At 44.4% G+C, this 19,813-nt stretch overlaps 1 protein-coding gene across 3 annotated transcripts in view; it reads left to right on the forward strand.

Moving 5' to 3' along the window:
* ESRRB (estrogen related receptor beta) overlaps positions 1-18,520 on the forward strand; it is a 122,722-nt gene extending 104,202 nt beyond the window's left edge. For all 3 annotated transcript variants that reach the window (XM_030451780.1, XM_030451779.1, XM_030451781.1), the window contains exons 4-7: positions 2,773-2,883; positions 3,539-3,700; positions 9,461-9,730; positions 15,737-18,520. In XM_030451780.1, the coding sequence (XP_030307640.1) occupies positions 2,773-2,883; positions 3,539-3,700; positions 9,461-9,730; positions 15,737-15,981 (788 nt within the window). In that variant the 3' untranslated portion in view covers positions 15,982-18,520. The remainder of the gene's footprint in view (positions 1-2,772; positions 2,884-3,538; positions 3,701-9,460; positions 9,731-15,736) is intronic.
* Positions 18,521-19,813: the final 1,293 nt, after the last annotated feature.

Here is a 19,813-nt window from a genome sequence, read left to right on the forward strand (position 1 = left end):
TTAAAATCAACCACTGCAGAAATCAAAGTAGAACAGCAGGTGTTAACCAGCCACCTGAATATACCAGCTCAGCACCAGGTCTTGATTTTTGCCTGTGCCCTTTCCTTCCATCTACATATGACCCATAAGGCTGCCAGATCTTTGAGGAAGGGATTTTTCCTTGATGCTTATGTCTGGAGTGTTATAGCCAGGGACTCAGGGGTTGAAATGCTTTTGTTTGCTGTAGCATCTGCAGGTTGCTGCACTCTACATTGGGCTCTGGGATGAGTGATGTAGGGGTCAGCCTATTCACCAGCTCTGCGGCTGGAGCAATGACGACAGTAGAACAGTGGCTCTGCAAATGCTGATTGAAAACATTTGCCTCAAGGAGTGTCACACAGGATGGGGAACAAGAGGAGGACAGGCACTTGTTCAAAATTAACAAGCCAAAGTCCTTGGGCAAAGAGACCTCTATCTGCTCAGAGAGAGAAGAAGGATGGAGGGTAAATCTCTGCTTCTCTCTTATCTTTTTTTAATGCACTTAAGTCCTTTGTGTCCTTATAATCTGATTGAGGGTCCCTAATACTGCTGCAACCTGTGCAGCCATCCCTCTGCCAAGCACTGGAGGATGGCATGCTTCTCCTTGGGAGAATGAAATGAGCTCATTTCCTAGCCCCTTTGCTGCTGCTTATCAAACTGCACAATGAAAGCATCTTGAAGGGATGTGTGTTGGTTTCTCCTGAGCTGAGAATGGTGTCTCCATGCACCAATGACATCATGCTCACTAGTGTGAGGGAATGAACCTCCCCCATGGCCCTTCTTTTGAAAGAGATCTCCCTAGATAAATTCAGGTTTGAAATTCGCTGGCTGGCCTTTCTGAAATCATTCTCTGGAACACACTAGGGCTCCCAGGAAGGAGTCTTGCTCACAGGCTACCTGCTGCTGGGAATGGAGGTATAAGAAGCAATGGGCACCATTTTCAGAAACACTACCATGTAATGGAGAAGAAAGGTAGTACTTATGCCTAGGGATCTCAGTGAATTCTCCATACAGAGTCAGAAACATGGGCAGGGGAAGGAAACTACTTGATTTGATCTGAGTTCACTTATTCAGCTTCATGTCTTTCTCTCCATCTTCCAAAATCTGCCATCCTTCCAGAGCAGCCACTTGCAGCAGCAATTCCTTTGCTCTGGAGAGCCCCAGACCTGCTTATTCCTGTTTCTCCTGCTCAGTGGGAGCCTCAGGACTCATAAGAGGAAGCAGCTATATAGCATTAAGAACATCATGCCTGTAAGCCTCTCTCCCCAGCACACCATTGCTTACAGGTAATGCCACACTCCATGTGGGTGTTGCTACTTCCAGAGAGATTTTGCTGTCAGACAGCATAGCTCAGTGCTGCTGGCCTGCTTGGCATTGGCAGTCACAGGGCTGTTGGTGCTGTCTGCCAGCCAAGCTTGTTTGGTTCCTGCATCCAGGAAGAGGATCAGGATCTCGATGTTGAGGCAAATCACAGTGTCATGTGGTGCAAGTAGAGTTTGTACGAGCGCTACAGTAAAAGCTTTCTCTTTTCTATGGCATAGTAAGGTGATGTGGCGTTGAAATACAGTGTTTGTCAGGCATGTGCCTCTTTCTGGGGCAGAATGTTTGTCAGCAGGTTCTTTCAGGTGTACAAGTGGTTCAAAAAGCATCACTTCAAAACTGATTTGGAGTGTTTGCTTGTAGTTGTTTGTGTTTATGCAGTGGATTGATTGCAAAGTATTAATGGTTCAATGTGATTAGTAAGTTTATCACATAATTGGTTCACACGATCAGCATAGATAAAATCATGTGTGTTTCTAAGTAATTACTTGTATAGTGTAAATTCAAAATTTTATGCTGTTTTGACACACCAACATTTATTTTGTGAGAGAATTTATTTCACAAAAGCTGTTTCTCTCAGCAAAACTGAATTACTCCAGTTCCACAAGAACTGATTACCAGAAGCCATATGACTGTCCAGAAATTGGACAAATATTGAAGGCTTTTGTTGCTATTTGTTTTAAATATTGCATTTTGTACTGATACAGCAGTTCAGCTGATGTCTATTGATGCTGCTGGTATTTTTGCATGGTGACAGTCACTAGTGTTTCCTAGTGAGTCGGAACTGTTTTCAATGTGCTATTTGCAGGTTGATTCACTTTGTTTTGAAAGAGCTGCAAGAAACTCTTCAGTGTCTCCCTTCATTGCCTTACTGTAGTAGAGGGTTTTTTTCTATTTATTTGGGTTCTACTTTTATTACAGATGCCTTACTTGATCAAGGCTGAAAACAACTTTGTTGTATTCATAGTTCGTAATCTATTTGCTGTAGGTCACTTTTTTCATATATAAACAGTAAAAGGTCACAGAACATTTAACTTCTCATTTTTAAGAACAATCTAAAAGCTTATTTTTATAACTGCGGGTTTGATTGACATTTAAAGTATTTCTTTTTAAAAGCAAGATCATCTAGAGGGCATTTAGGTCTGAAGCTTTTCATTTGCCCATGAGATTGATAGTGATTCAAGAGTCTGAATGGGTTAATTTCTGTCTTCATTAATGTTTTGAGTAAAAGTAAAGCTCACAGCAGCATGCTTAGAGCTGGAAGCTGTCTAGTTGGTATTGGGATTGCTGGTTTCAGCCAAGATCTCAAGTGTTTGGGAGAGGAAAGCTCCCTGGAGTGTGGGAAACATCTTACTTAACAAATTTTAGGATATGCATCTCAATGTTCCTTGTGGCACTAAGGAATCATGAGGATTTATCTTGTTTTACCTGCAGGTGTTCGTCTTGATCGAGTCCGTGGAGGCCGTCAGAAATACAAGAGGAGGTTGGATTCTGAGAGTAGCACTTACCTGAGCCTACAGATTCCTCCCCCAGCTAAAAAGCCACGTAGGTATTGGTCTTGGATTGCAGCAATTTGAGCAACTGCCATGTTTCTTTTTATTGGTGTCTTAAAATGTAAAATGGAGCAGTAGTCACTTCTGATTCCTGTATCAGTCACAAGCACTAGGATTTTTTCCTTATGATCATCATACAGAGGTAGATTAGCTATGTCTAAAGTACAGCTCAGGTGCTGTATTCATTTTACCTAGGATTAAATATCAGACCTTTAGGATTACGTAAACCAATTGAGTGATAGTCTGATATTTTTCTTTATCCAAGATAGGTTAACAAAACTGGTCCCATACTGATTTCTCTTTTCATACTACATGTAGTTCTCTGAACTTTTCCACATCCTGCCTACTGATTTTTCATGCCTCCTCCTCCCCTTGTTGGACCTTCCTGAGACAATGGCTGACAACCTTACAGTAGCTTCCTCCTTTTGTCATCCCCGTACAGAGCTGGTTTGGTATAGGCAGATCACTTCAGCTTGTGTATCTTCAGTGTAGTCTTCCTCTGTTGTGACTAAAACCATTTCTGAGGTCCTATGGCATCTATAGTCATGTCTTATCCTAGGAAGGTCCTTCTAGAAAGGGCTGTTATGACTCTTTACTGTTTTATGCCAAGAGAGATCCAACAGCAACTTCTCCTTTGAAATGTGCAGTGACCAAGATCGTCTCCCACTTGCTGGTGGCTGAGCCAGAGAAGATTTATGCCATGCCTGATCCAACCATGCCAGAGAGTGACATCAAAGCCCTGACAACCCTCTGTGACCTAGCAGACAGGGAACTGGTGGTGATCATTGGCTGGGCAAAGCACATCCCAGGTAAACAGGAGGAATTACAAGGATGTAAGCGTGAATAGAAAATGGAGCTATTATTTGTCACTGTGCTTGTCAGTTTTGTCTTCAAAAAGGATTTTAGGTGTAATGATGGATGGAAACCACGGTCACAGAAAACTGCTTGTGATGGGTTCTCATTGGTAATAAATTCCAATATAGTCTATGATATAGGTGCATAAATTGATGGCTGTATGTGTGTGTGCTCTGGGATTATGCAGAAGGCTTCAAGAGAATATGATAAAATTCTCAGTTGTACCTGGCATGGAGTGGCACAGCAAAAGAGCTTGGGAAACAGCCCTTGGGATGGTACAGTGGGCTTTAGTGATTTTGCACTGCATCACCATGACCTAGGTCTGTTGTGAAAAAGTGTTATGACAGTCACGAGACTTCCCTGCTAATGACAAGGCAGATACTCACACTGTCTGTAGTGAGCATTCTTGCTCAAACTCAGGAAAGCTTTTGTCATACTGGATTAATCACAGAGCAAGTCCCATTTGGATGATGGGCATATTCACATGTCAATCAATCTCCAGGCTTCTGTGCTGACAAATAATGAGGACACCTTATTGGCAGTGTGACTAGTCTCTGAAGCATAGGTGATTGTAACCAATGACTGAGCCTGAGATTGAGTGACACAGCAAACATCTTACTCCAGCAGGTAGGATGGACCTATGCTGAATGAGCTGATGTGGCTCTCGAGGGAGTTCCAGAAACAAAGATCTGGACTGGAAACAAAAAATGCCTCCTCTCTTTAGTTCCCTGCACCCCCAAAAACCAATAGGCTGGATTTGGGTGTGCAGAAAGTTGGCCAGGAAATTTAGGGAATGTCATTGGAGTTTTTGTGGCTGTTTTCCAAAGACTGCTTCAGATGCTCACTGTGAACAGCTCACTACTGCTATCTCTTGCCTTCTGTCCCCTTCCCTTGTCTCAGGAGAGTATCTGAGGCTTAGCTACAGGATTTAACCTATATTTTACATTGTCTGTGTCTTCCACTTAATGTTTCTGTGCTCTCTTGCTTTGCTTCTTGGCTTTAAGTTGTTTCATGAAGCATCTTAGCATGAATGATCAGACAGAATAGTTCTCCAATGTATTTTGCTTCTCTTTGTAGCTCCTCTTTTTGCTTTTTGGTGGCTGCTTCTCTCTTTTCAGAGGGATTATTTCTCCTGTGACTCAAGAGCTGGTGGTCCCAGGCAATATGGATTGATGTGGTAGGACTATAAAGTCAGGAGAAACTTTTTCAGAACAATGTTTCTGAATAGAGGTTAATCTCAGTGGTGCCCTTCTTACATGAGATCTGCAATAGCTGCGGGGATTACACCCATCGCTAGTACCAGAATCCATCTGGGGCTGATTCATCACAAGTGGGGTTACACCACTGATTAGGGAACTCAGCCTGGATTGCTCTACTAACCCAGTACTTGGGGTGTCAACTTGAATGGTTTTAATACAATGCTATTAGCTGCTACAGCTGCCCAGTGAGGTGCTGTTGATCTAACCTTGGCTATTTCTGTTCATGCAGGGTGCCCCGCTGTAGTTCCCTGGCTTGAGGCTGTGGAACAAGCATGGGATGCTCAACTCCAAGTTCCTACAGGTTCTCCAGCCTGCCAGAACAGGGATAGAGTAGAGATTACAGCTGCAATGTGAAAGGGCAATGTGCCTTTCTGACAGGCAAGACATACCTGCCATCATCTCAGTTTTCCCTGTGTATTTGTCTTTCCTGTTGAAAACCCTGTAACACAGTGACAGCCATCAGCCTGACACAGTTCAGACCAGCAGCAGTGTTATAACAGGACTGTGTGTACAAAAGAGAGCTCAGGGATTCTTACACAAGTCAACAGTATCAAGAAACAAACATAATTTAAGATAGTTCATAAAAATGGAACAAAATACCCCCTACTTCTGAAACAAGTATGAAACGTACTGAGTCAGGCAGCAAGGGGGCAGAGCAGGGCAGGGCCAGGAGGCTGCCAAGTGTCTAGATTATCCATGCTCTCTGTATTTCTGTCTTCCAAGGATTTTGATCAAACAAGGACATTGCTTCATGTGTGCATGACCTCTTGGATGGAGAGAGGTGGATAAAGGAATAAAAGTCACATAATCCTACCTTGTGTTTACACTGGAATTGGTAAAGAACTGTGTGACATTAAAGTCATAACAACCCCTCAGGATCCCAGGTGTTGGCACAAACTTCTGCCCCACAGTGTTAGCAAATAAAATCAGTTAAGCTTAAAGACACTCACTTATGACAACAAGAAAGCATGATTTAATGGTGTTTAGCAAATGTTATTAGCTCAATAGCCTTACTAGCCATGCTTAGCCATTATGGAGTTGTCCCCTTCTGTATGAGGCCCCCACCCCACTACTCACCCTAAGGCTAATTGCCTTTGAACAACATCTACCTTTTCTGTGTTTCTTTATGGAAGGAGACAAGACTTCTCTTGAGAGGTGATGACGAAGGTTCTCCCAAGGTAGCTGTTGTGCTGTTCTCACTAGGAAGACGATAGTACTAGCACAGAATGAAATATGGCAAGTGGAGTGACAGCAGCTGTGTCTGGAGTGGCCTCAGATCCTATAATTACATCTCCCTTTATTACCTCTGCTAATGGCCCTCCAGGATGACAGAAATGATAATAAATTAACAGATTATGAACTCCACTTGCCACAAATTATGTGACTTTTTTTTTTTTAATTCTGGGAGCTCCCACTGCCAAACCACTGAAATAGAAAGAAAAAAAAAATCATACACACAAAAAACCCACCTTAATGTCACATCAGCGATTGCAAATAAAAGCAGCTTTTCTTAACCTGCACCTGGGAAGGAGGGAAACATGCATGCAGCTCTTTATTAGAGACAGAGGCTCCTCTTCTGGAAACCTAGAAATGGCAGTGGAGCACTCAGCACCTTTCAGGATAAGACCTGACAGAAGCTGCAAGAAACAGATCACTAAGGGCACTTTTTGGATGCTGTGCCATTGAACAGCTCAGGAATTCCAAAGGGCTGGATCCTTGCTGGATGGCAAAGCAGTTGAATTTCACAACCAGAAGTTCTGCAATGTTACAAATCTGTAACAGCAAGCCTGTGATTTTCGACAGCAGAAATTAGCATTTACCTTTCCTGATCTTGAGTTTTTTAGCAGGGGAGACCCCAGGTTTTGTGATCTTCTCATCTCTGCAGGTTGCAATGATACAGACACAGTCCTCCAGCCCTTGCATTCTACACTCGTAAACAGTGGAGGAAGTGGATCCCAATTTTGTCAGATGTTTCAAGGACAGGGTTGGCATCACAGCAATTCCCCCCTCACCCCTGTCTGCCAGAGCTAGAGCTGTTGGCTGTCTTGGAGTGCTTTGGGCAGGGAGCTTTCCTAGGCAGGTAGAGCAATTGCTGCTGACTTCTCTGTTCTCCTTGGCACAGGGTAAAACATGGTCTCTCCTGTGCAATTCCCACTTGCTGTAACTGCCTCTGGGAAAGATTAACAGAGACGCTGGATGTGGAGGCTACTGCTAGAGTTAAATAATTAATTTTTTAAAATTTTATTCTCTAGCAGTAAAGTGTGCGCCATGTCTGTCCAGAATCCTCTCACTCTACTGCATGACTATTGCTCAATCTTTAACAGTTTGTTAGCAGACTGCAGTGAGACAATGGCATAATTTACCCTTTTCTAATCCAGTTGGGTAATGAAGATGCAAGAAGGCCACATGACAGTGGCAGTAGCCTAAATGCTAGGCTGTTCTCCATGATCAGAGCTAGGAGGGTGTCCCAAGGAGAGATTCGAGGTGCTAGAGACTGTGAGAGTGGTTGGACTCAGTCAGGAAAGCTGCATTCAGGGACAGCACAGTACTGACTGCAGGAGGCAAGGCACAGAAGAGCAAGGCAAAGGATGAAGCACCCATGAACTACCCATAGCCAAGGAAGGGTTGGGATTCACCAGGTGCAAGGCTATACAGAGTAGTTGTGTACTGTTCCCATGCTGTACAGGAATCAATCTTGCAGTTATGGAGCTGGATTTGCAGCTCTTCTCCCCAGTAGCGTGGACTCCTCTTTAGCTGTTCCCTCTGGCACTCCTCCCCAATGGTTTATTGATTCTTCCCTCCCACCCACTGCTCCCCTCAGACCTTGCACACACAACACGTGACAGCTGATTGGTATCTGTTAATTAATGTGGCCTGGGGCCTCTTTTCTATTCAGTGGCCTGATAAGGGAAATTGGATGTCCAAGGGCTGCCAGGCCATTATCACCCTTTGCTCCCCCCTGGCAACACAAACACAAAACATGGCGTAGCGATAAATAAATACCACTAACCCACCCTTCTTCCTTCCCTTCCTCAGCTGAGATACTGCAGATAGAAAAAGAGAACCTACAGTCAGTCAATATAGCAATCGTCAGCTCTTTTGTTAATTGCCAGCTTGATAAGAAGAGAAATCAAATTGTTGTGGTGGTGGCTGGCTACCTAGGCCCTGATGTGGGGCCAAGTACTGTGAACAGGGAGGTCTGTGGAATAAAGGAGTCCTGCTGAGCCTAGCACACAGCCAGCAAGACTGGGAGGCTCCTGTAAGGGTCTAATGAGCTCACTGGCCTTTTGGTGAGGCCAGAGGCTCAATAAAGCAGAAAACTGGCAGTAGAGGCCAATGGAGCATTTGCCTTCCCAGTTGAAGGGTGCCTGAGTGTCCCATTCCCTCACAGCCCTGGAAACCTTTAGAGCTGCCAAAAAGCACAATCCCTGCCTGTCAGTGGTGGGCAGGTTCCTAGGTGGCACCAACACCCTGTGCTTGGCATCCATGTCTGTAGTGGCTGTTGCACAGTGCCCATTTCCCAGGGTTTTTCAAGAGTGCCTGGTACAGATGATGTAACAGACACAGCTTTCCTTCCCATGATTTTCCCCTTTCTTTTCCCTCCTAGGACAGTTGGTGGCTCTATCTTTCTGCCTCTCCACTTTTCGAGTGAGCTCTGGGGCTGTCAAGTGTGTGGGGGGATCTGTCTCCAGATGATAATTGCTCTTTTTGCATTTAAGGAGAATGACTTGGTTCACTGTGAGGTGCTGGTTCTGTTGCTACTGAGTTTGGCTGTGGTTTAGGTACCTTATACAGCACCATGAAGGTGGTTTTTTGACACTGGATAGGATTGTTGGCTGTGAGGTGCAGAAAACTGATGTTGTGGAGTTCAGGTAGCAAAGAGGAATAGAAGGGGATTCTGTTCACAAATGCTGTCAGCTTTTGAATACATTTTGGTGTTCTGTTGTTGACAGGACCTCAAAATGGGAGACTGTGACATGCTTGCAGTTCAGATCTGTGTCATTCCCTCCTATCCCATCAGAAGCCCTTGTTCCTGCTATCTGTGCTCTTCTCTGCTCTTTGGTCAGCTGTAGCAGACTAAATAGGCTGCTGTACAAAACTACAGCGGAACTGTGAAGCAGGATGATGTGGTACAAAACAGTTGCTGCTATAGAAGAAGAGATCATTGAAAAGAGGTTTTCATTAACCCTGGGCTACCATAAATGCAGTCAGAGCCTCAGGACTCCCGTTTGAGGCTGTGGGTGGGTATGGGAGCAAAGAGAAGGGTAAGGTCCATGTGTGCTGACTGCCACAAAGACAGGGTCACTTCAGTAAGCTTTCGTTGTTGTAAGGCGTAGGCCAGTGGGGGTGAGTACTTGCTATGAAACCCAAGGAAACTAGGAACCTCAGACTCCTGCGTTTTGCTGTTTTTGCTGCACACCCATTTGATCCTGTTTGTTGTTTGACCCCTGTCAGGATTCTCCAACCTCTCTCTTGGGGATCAGATGAGCCTCTTGCAGAGTGCCTGGATGGAAATCCTCATCCTGGGCATTGTGTACCGCTCCTTGCCGTACGAGGACAAACTTGTCTATGCTGAGGACTACATCATGGATGAAGAACATTCTCGTCTGACCGGGCTGCTGGAGCTCTACATGGCCATCCTACAGCTGGTGCGCCGCTATAAGAAGCTTAAAGTGGAAAAGGAGGAGTTTGTCACACTCAAAGCTTTGGCCCTCGCCAACTCAGGTACAGCCCCAGCCCAGCCAGCCTCACAGTCAGGAGTCAAGGCCCATGCTGTTATATGGCCTGGGAGGAAGGCAGAGCCTGAAACAGGGCTCTGCTTGTGTCATGTAGCATACTTAAAATTCCTCTCTGTCCACAGAGTAAGACCTAAGCTGGATAGCAGGGAGAAGTGAGGCTTGCTACTGCAAGAGACCCATCTGTCCTCTGACCCTGTATTAAGGAGTGAAGTCAGACAGGAATGGGGTGGCTGGTTTCTGGCAGTAAAAAAAAAAAGGCTGTGGAGCCTTTTTGCTAGTGCTAGATTGCTAGTGCCTCCACTAGCAATCTGACTACTGTGCTGTGAATTCAGAAAAGAGGATGTGAGCTACACCTCCATCCACCTCAGTAGTGTTGATGAGTGACAGCAAACATGGAAACACTGGTCCCAGTTTCAAAACTCACCAAAAGCTGTGGGACTGGGGCTATCTGATCCTGTCCTGGAGATGTTAAGTGACCACAGACACTGAATCCTCCCCTTAACTGGGAGACAGTGTAGATCTGAAGTGAGAGCCTTACTGGAGAGTAAAACATGCTGGCTGATGTTGCCTGTTCTGTTTCTTCTTGTGAAGAGGATGAGAAAGGCCAGGGCCCTCGGACCATTTCCTTCTGTGTCAGTCTGGCCTGGGCTGCAGCAGGCAGGCTGTGGAAAGCACAAGAGATGCTGTGTGCTGCACTGATGTTGCACAAAAGCCATGCATAGCCAGACATAGCTCACTAGTCCCTTCCAAAAGAGCAACTGCTAAAGCTACTGTGTGACGAGGGCTCCCTCTATACCCCTTGAGTCTGATTGTCTCACATCAGATCTCACTGAACTGCATCCACAAGTCACAAAATTCACTCTTGTGGCCCAGCAGTGAGTCCAATATCTGTGGTTCCTAAAGCCACCTTCTGGAAAGACACACAGTGTGAATCTGAAGGGATTAAATGAAGGAGAATCTACATCTTTCTTGGTAGCTGATTCTAAAAGTTATTCATTCTCTCAATGTGAAAAAAAAGGCATCACATCTTTAACATCAGTTTGCTTCAATTCAGCCTCTAGATACTGGTCTTTGCTGAGCCCAGATCTTTTTAAACCTGACAGCTTGACATGATAAATTTCCTGTTCCATGGTTGCATTACCTAATACCTAATAGATATATTACTTCAAGCGTAAGCAAGTGGTCCAGAATGCTGTGAGGCAGCCCTATCCTCACCATTTTACATCATTCTGTGCCTGTTTGCCATCCGTACTTCCTGGTAGCAGCAATTTCAAATTAAAAAAGGAAATTACTTACAGCTCATTGATAAAAATGTTGAGTAGCAGCTGTTTTTTTACTGATCCCTGTGGATTTCCACTAGAAAACTCCTCCTTCAGGCATGATTCACCACTGATAGCTACTTTGAGATCTGTCATCTAGCCAGTTACTAATCAATTGAAAGTGTGCTTTATTGATATTGTATAGTGATAATTTTTTAATGAGAATGTCCCATGGTGCTAAGCCAAATGCCTTATAAAAGCCTAAGTCTATTATATCTATGCAGTTAACTTCATCAGCCAAACTTGTAATCTCATCAGAGAAGGAAATCAGGTTTGTTTTACAAGACCTCTATTCTAAAGTATTGTGTTGACTGTCAGTAGTTGTAATACCACCTTATAAGTCTTAATTGAACATAACTTTTTCTCCCTCACATTTTATTTTGCCCTTGTTCAGATCAGGCTAACATGGAAATGATCAGATATGATCTAGGAAAAATATCATTAAAACGTTTCCCGTCATCTTGAATTTCTCAACAATACCAAGACTTGTTAATCTTCAATCTGCCTTAGATGTGCCTCAGCCAGCAATCTTAGAAGTTTTAAAAACAAGTTATCTACCTCTAATACTTTATGTAAAGTTTGTCCCTAACAGATGTCTAGCATAATTTTGCATAAACAGCAGACTAAAGTCTTCATCATCTTTATATAACACAGGTACATAATGCTTCTTTCTTCTAAACAGGACAGAAATACTCACTGAGGACTTCTGTCTCCTCTGTGCTGCTATTAATAGTTTAATTATGTCCAGGTGAAAAGAGCCACACAATAAATTGTCATTTTTCATCTATTTCTTAAAGATTTATAAAACTTCTTTATTGTCCTTAGCCTTTCCAGCCATGGATTTTCCTCCGATGTCCTTCACTTCCCATATCGATTTTCTACACTTTGTGACTTCTTATTCATATAAATTGCTATCTAGTTCCCTTTTTCAATTTCTCATATATTGCTTTTTTAGCTCTAATTGCTGCCTTCACTTTGCCACTGAACCAGGATGGGCAGATGGCCAAGGCTGGCCTCTCTCAGTTGTGGTTCTTTAACTCCTGTTAAAGAACCTACCTCCCGTCTACCAGGAAGGTCACAGGATTAAACAGAGAGAAGGGCTCCTCAGAGAGGCTGAAGTGCTAAGGTAGTGGCCGTGACAGGGTGACAGTTTAAGTGCCACACCGGGATGCGCTATGAGCAGAGACACAGCAGGACCTGAGCCGTGGTGCTGTCAAGTTCTTCACTGTGCAGCAGAAGCACTCTCTGCTGATGCTGCCAGGACTAAGCCATTCTGACTTCGCTGATTTCTCCTAATGCAGCTAGAAGTGCAGCTGTGTAGGAGCATCATCCACAAAAATCCTGCTTGGTTATTAATATAGAAATTTATTATAGCAAAGCATGAGATCTCATTTCTTTGTGTAATTAAAGACTCTCCCAACATAAGGAAGCTAGAGTAGTGCAAGTGTATTCTTCTAATGTAACCTTCATATTCTTTTAATACAGTTTATTTTTCTTAGTGTATTTTTGACATGGAGTAAACTTGCAGGGTCTGCATTTATATGCTTGCATGCAAGCAGCCAATTCCTACATCAGTAAGAATGCAGACTAATTCAGGGCCAGGCCTCAGCTCCCTTGGGTCAGAAACAGAGTTTAAAGCTGAGTTTTAAACTATATTAGCCCTTTTGCTGCCTAGACCTGCTTTCTGCCTTAACTCCCATATAAATTCCTGAATTTCCCCTATGCCTTCTGGGTGCAATTGCTCATGCAACCCAGCTTCCAGGGACCTTCCTCTCTCCCATGCCACACTATGTTTATTGACCCTTCGTTTCTAGGAAATTAAATGAAAACAGAAGTAGGAGCTTGCTCACTCCTCACTAGAGGAGAAGCTGACAATAGCGTGACCTTGCCAGAGCTGTGGCTGATCATTGAGTCCTCAGTGTAATGCACCAAGGACACACCTGCTGGGACTGGCAAAGATAATTCAAGCAAACTCTTGTCTTTAGTAAGTGCTTTTTAGAGAGCTGAGTAATTATTTCTTAATGGTCAGAGCAGCAGGCAAGTCCCAACAATATGATCACCCATTTTTTCAGAGTAGGGGTCCTGTAGACTCAACTTGTTACCCTTCAGAGCAAGCAGTCCCTTCTTAGACATTCCTAAGTCCTCTTTCCTCAGGAATACAAAATGATCAACCTGCGTATTGAAGAGCTCTCCAGGTTGGCATACAGCACATGTTCAGTTAAGGATATTCTAAGCTTGCCAAAACTTATTTCCCCTTTTTTTCCCTCAACGCATTTTAGTCCTGAGATGAGGTGAACAAAGTTTAGATCTAGCAAGGGGATGTGTAGCAAATACTGTATTAGTGGGTCCTGTGAGGTCCCTGCTTCTCCTATTCCTGCCAGAGAGAGTTAAGTGAGGAGGCAGGGAGCCTTCTCTGTTCTCACACCTGCCCTGTACTCCATGCCAGGGGCTCCTGACATGAGGACTGACTGCTAGGCCAGCTGACCCTATGTCAGGCAGACTCCCTCCACCTCAGTGCTCTGACAGCTGTAAAAATTCACAGCTATTGATTTTGTAATTAACAGTTTATCAATGCCATTGACACCAGCTCACTGATGGATTGCAAGGAAATTAATACTGCTATGTTATTTTATTTTTTGCAGTCAGCTGCCAATTTTGAGCTTCTTTCAGCAAGTAGAGGGGGGAGGGCTTTGATTTTTATTTGTCCTCCACCTGTATATGTCTAGTGATTAGTTGTCACCTCATAGAAGTCAGGTGGCAGAAGAGAAGTTTTGGCTTTCTCTTTACTGTACAGAAGTACCAGTACCCAGAAAAAAAGAACCCACTTTGATCTGAAACATGACTCATTGGCGCTTATAGCATACATCAGGATATGTAAACTCTGATGGGTTATAATTCCTTTTCCCCCTTTTGCCTCTAGCCAGAAGGACATTGAACAGAAATGCTGGAGAACATTTCTTGCTGAGCTGCAGCTTAATGTTTCCACTCTCTAAAATGACCTCTGCAACTTGGCAGGAAACGGATCCTGTTCACTTCTGCTGGGTGGTGCATGGAAATTTTCCAGAGGTGTTACCTGGCTGGGCAAAGTTGCCAGAATGATTTGGCAACATGCTTCTTCCTACTTTCCAGAATCAACCTCTACAGCTAGCTCAGGTCACTGTGAGGATCTGCTACCCCTTCTCTGTGCTTCTTTGCCTTGTTTCTTGCATACAAAAAGCAGCACAACAACTCCTTCCTCAGTAGGCTTCTTGAAAATAGAACTCTTCAATCCTGTAAGTAGTGCAATCATTGTAAAAAACTTCTTAAACAGCTTTCTTGTTAGACATACTATTTTCCCAACTGTTGTAATACTTTATAAATCATGGATCATAAATAACATTTACTTTACACATATCTTAAGAAATTCACAGTTTCTAATTTGTGTTGTGCTCTCCATAGAGATGACACATTTCTAGAGAGATTTTGGCACTTCAGCCAGCTTTCCTCCCCTTCCCTGCTGTCACACTGAGGAATTCATGTCCTCATATTCGTGTTGTATGTATATGGTCATAGTGTCCCTTTTCTGCTCCTTCTGGATTAATTGCCACATGGCAGGAATCTTTATCAATGGGTTCAGTATTGATTAAAAGCCTCTGAACAATGAAGACAAGAGAACAGTGTCTCCAGCTCTTTCAGAATTGTAAGAAGCAAGTATCAACAAGATGAAAGGGAGAGAAACCTTCAGTGATGCACTGCCTGGTTATCTTCTCTAATATGACCTCTCAGCACTTTGATGCTGGCCTTAGTCACTATAACTAACCCACAAGTTTAGCAGCCTGTGTTCAACTCAGATTTCACTGGACTGGGTCATTACCAGCTACATTTGTCTCCCAAGGAGCTGTGCCAGCCTTGCAAACCCTTCTAGCCCCTCTGGCAGCATGTAGAAATCTGAACTGGCAGCCCAAGAGAAGAGGCTTTGTAGGAGGCACAGGTTTCCTTTACTGAAGCAGGAAGCTCCCTGAGCATCTGCCGGCAGTCTCTGAAAACAGTGGGCATATGCACAAAGGTGGGGGTGGCAACACCCGTGGGCACACTGGTTGTGACCTACTGGGGCTTTTCTGTCTTGCTGACACCTAGAGCAGCTGCATGGCAATTAAGCAGTTTAGACAGATGAAGCACTATAGCAGTGTTAATTATCCTTAATGAGATTGCTCCCAAGTGGCAGCACAGCAGCTGCTGCCCCTTTTGGGGTGACTCTTCCCATAAGGAGTATGGAGGGCAAGTGAATGTGCAACTCACAAAAGGCCCCTGGCTGACCCTTGCACAGCTTTGGGGTGACTGGCAAAATGGGCAGCTCACAGGACACAGTGTGTCACCTATCCCTGGCAACCTTGCTCTCTCTGCACTGCTAGGGCCAATCCTTTGGGGTGACACTAAACTTTACAGCACCCGCACCAACACCCACCAGCAAGGCAGGTTTTTTCCTCCTTAAGAAACTAAACAACTCCCCCTACCTCAACCTCCGTTCCCCCCTCCCCCCCCCCCCAAAAAAAAAAAAAAAAAAGAGAGAGAGAGAAAAAAAAAAATCACAAAAGGAAGAAAAGGAAAGAAAGCATCTTTAGCTTCAGGACCATAAAAGATTTTCTTCCTGTGGTCTGACTTGTCTGTTCACTATCTTTTCTCCCTTCCCCTAGACTCCATGCACATAGAGGACATGGATGCAGTGCAGAAACTCCAGGACCTTCTCCATGAAGCCCTGCAGGACTACGAGCTGAGTCAGCGCAACGAGGAGCCCCGGCGAGCAGGCAAGCTGCTCCTGACCTTGCCACTCCTGCGGCAGACGGCTGCCAAAGCTGTGCAGCACTTCTACAGCATCAAACTTCAGGGCAAGGTTCCCATGCATAAACTCTTCCTAGAAATGCTAGAGGCAAAGGTCTGACAGCCCCAGAGCCAACCGACAGTGGCCGGGGAACAAACTAGAAACAAAGATGCAGACAACGGAGCAATCCAAACAGCAGCAGCAGCCACCGCCGGCTTTTATCTCCAACCATTTATTATGGAAGAATCATTTAATGTCTATCTGTCGGCGTGACTGCAGAATCTTATGTACAGGAGGGAGAAACTCTTTTAATCGGTCACCTGTTTCTCTTTTTTTTCATTTGTTTTCTTTGTGGGAAATACCAGAATATGTTCTTACACTTGCTGAGGCAGTCACTGGGGCTCAGCCCCTCTGTGTGGTGATGCTCTCAGCACTGTCCAGGCTGCCTGCTCCCCAGCTCCCTCTGTCAGTGCTGGAGGGGGACTGGGGACAGCAGCAGGAAGAGAGGAAGAATAGAATCAATATAAACTTTATCTACTGGTGTTGTGAGGGGTCAGATAGAAAGGGAAGCAGCCAGGGTCCTTTGTTCACCTTTCTGGTTCTAACCATAGAGCAGATGCTCCTTTGGAGAAGAGCACTGCTGGACTGCTCCTGATCAAAATGGCTGCTTCCCAGGCTCCTGTAGAGACAGGTAACACTTGTACATACAGGCCCCACTTCTTACCGGGAAAGATGCTCCTAACTGTGTAAGATATTCTGCGACCTTGTACAGTGTGTCATTATGCCTGGCTACTCCCTCCCATGTACAGTCCCTGCAGGCCCCTGAAGAGGTAGGATGTATGACCTTGGAAGAATGCAAGTCTCCTTTTACAGGTGGCAAGATAAGCAGAAAAGAGCCTGATGTTATGCTTCAGTGCTGGGTTGACTTGGTAATCACTGCATCCTCTCCTGCGTGGTGCTAACTACAGTTCTTCCTCAGTTTTCACCCTACAGTGTATCAAACCTGCCTCTTCAGCTCAGCTGAGTGCTGTTCCCCACTTGTTCCTCATGGCAGAGAAGACAAGGTTTTGTCTGCATGGTAACTGCCCAAGTATAAATACACCCCAAACCAGGGCTTTCCTAGACTTCATAAAAGTGATAGCTCTTTGCCTCCACAGAGATTTAGGCTTATTGCCAAATGCTAGTGTAGAAATCAAGGGCACTGCTTTTTGGAGGAGGCAGCTCTTGAGCCTGAGAGATTGCTTTTTTGTGGCAGCCTAGGGAAATAAATTAGAGGGTGGCATTAACCCCCCGATATCCCAGCTACTGTCTTACCCTGCCTCATCCCATTATCCTCAACAGCAGCAGAAGAGCTAGCGTAGATTATACCTCGGCCTGGTAAGATGTTCTTTTGCTGATGGGAAAGAAAGTACCTGACCTTGAGGTGGCAGGAGAAGTGAGGGGAGTATTTATGTAGTCCTCTAAATAACCAACTTTCTGCTGTCTCCAGGCCCTGGTTTAGATCCTCTGCCTAGGCCATAACTTACTGTATTCCCAGTAGCCATAGAAGAGTGTGGGTGACTGACAAAACTGCCTCTTGGCATTCTCTAAGATTCTATTTTCTAGATCACTTAGTTTGGAGCCATCTTGAACTGATGAGACCTGAATATATTGTCTTTGTGGTCAGCAGTGTGGCAGTAGAGGTGAGAAAAAGCCTCTGATCTACTGTTGAAACACCAGTAGCTCTATTGCCTCTGTTCCCCTCAAGCTTCTATGCCTTCCTGGCTAGCCCAGGAGAAATTTGGTGTGGCAGAGGACTAATTTGCCCCCAGGAATAAGTCTTCCACACTGGTTTTGAGGCATGTGATCAGGGAGACACCAGTGCTTGTTTTCTACTGGAGCAGAATGTGTCACAGCAGGTCTGTCAAGGCAGTGGAATGATGCCCAGGCTAGCTCAGAGACTGGGGGCTGTAACTGATGCTGACCTCTCAGCTCACTCCTGACACTTGAATTAGTTCATTAGACTTGAATTCATTTCTATCTCCTCTGAGTTTTCCGTACACTACACAGTTGTAGGTACTCTCACTCATTTTGTACTCACTTGATAAAGGAATTTAGTCTTGCTTCAGGCACATCAGTAAACCCAGAGAGACCTAAGGGGCAGAAGGCACATGGGAGCTGGGACTGCTTCCTTGCTCATAATGGTAGCAATTATACAGTGGTTTGAATGGATATTTCTGTCCCTAGCTCCCTACTATAGACAGCTGGGGAGAAAATGAGAGGCTCTTGGTTGCACTCACAATCCCTGTACCCATCTGTGATTGAGAGGGAACAAAGTGAAATTAATACCACCACTAAGCCACCTTAACCACGTGCTGCACCCTGGCATCTCTTTCTGGCTGTGGCATAAATGCTCTCCCAAAAGGAATGGGTTGCACTTGTGCCTGTAGGTTTGACTCACTTGACACCATTGCTTCCCTTCAAAGTTCCACCCAGCTCAGCTGCAGCACGTTTTATGTGTCCTGATCTGCTGCACAAAGATAACTGTCCCAAAATGGGCTGAAAAGATCCTAAGCAGCAATTCTTACTCTGTTAGGTTACTGTTGGGCCGTGGCTGGAAACGTCACTTACAAAAAAAAAGAAAAAAAGAAAAGAAAAAAAAGAGAAAAAAGAGAAAAAAGAAAAGAAAAGAGCAAGAAAAAAAGAAAAAGGAAAAAAAAAAAGAAAAAAGAAAAAGAAAAAAAAAGGTTCTTCCAGCCTTGTTATATTTGGACTCTGGCCCTCTCTCCAGAGTAGGGGAAAAGAACTACTGAGAAAACATAATTACATAGAACTGCCGAGTTAGCTTCTAGCCCACAGACTGCTGGCTATTTAGAGTAGCACTACTGTATGGAGGCAACTCCTGCCTTGGCAGAACAATATAAAGATACAAAATGCATTTTTTTTTCCAGGGCATTCTTTCAACATTACAGCTGCATAACCTTGGAGCCACTCTGGATATCCTCCATTGCTTGAAGATAATATGCCTGGAAATGTTTGCATTGCTTCTGAAATAGGATGAGAACTGAACCAGTCAATAATTAGCATATATTAATCTTTTTACACAAGAAATGCAAACGCTTCCCCAGGAACTGGGACAGAAACACCTGTCTAGATTTAACCCTTCAAAGACTTGCAACATCTTGAATTGGGAACCAGGTCAGGTCTCTTGGGCCCTTCAGACCGGTGCAGGAATCACACACATCTCTTCCCAGTTATTCTGATGTGCTGTGCATCACTAGTACTATCACACAGCCACAACTGAGGAGCATGTCAAGCTACACAGTGAGCTGGGCTTGCAGGGAAGAATAGCATCTTCATGTAGTCGTCTCAGTGCACTTTGAAATAGGAAATGAGGCTTCAAGCAACTGCTTAGGTCTTTGAATTCTTGCAGTCTCTTACAAAAAGGTCCAGGGATGTGGAAGGTGAGACATGAACTAGGAAATGTGTTCTGGGTCAGTGGTCTTCATTCCGTTCACTTGTAATATAGGAATCACAGAGTCAGCACCTTACCGCCGTCCTACATGGGGCAAAAGATGATGGAGCTTGAGCCTTGGGACATAGGCTCTATGATTTAAAGAAAAGAAAAACAAAGCTGTAGAGGTAAGTGTTTTAATGAGAGTGAATAACCATGAAGCCCATATCCAGCAGTTGTGGTAACAGCCGCTCCCGCCCCTGATTTGCATGTGCAGATAACAGAAACCACATACCTGTCAGCTACTACAGAAAACAATTCTTCCCAAGTGACAAGCTCTTCTGTTTTGGGCACATTCTTCTCTGGGAACAGTGGTGTCTGGCCTGTAATGCAAAATAAATTTCATTGGGATCAATTAAGAGAAGAGGTAAAATACTACACAAAATTTAGTTTCTGGGGAAACTTGGGCATTACACCTCACAGCAAAACTGTGAAGCTGTAAGAAACTCCCCCACAATG

The sequence above is a fragment of the Calypte anna genome, chromosome 5A (assembly GCF_003957555.1).
Source record: "Calypte anna isolate BGI_N300 chromosome 5A, bCalAnn1_v1.p, whole genome shotgun sequence".
Taxonomy (NCBI): Eukaryota; Metazoa; Chordata; class Aves; order Apodiformes; family Trochilidae; genus Calypte; species Calypte anna.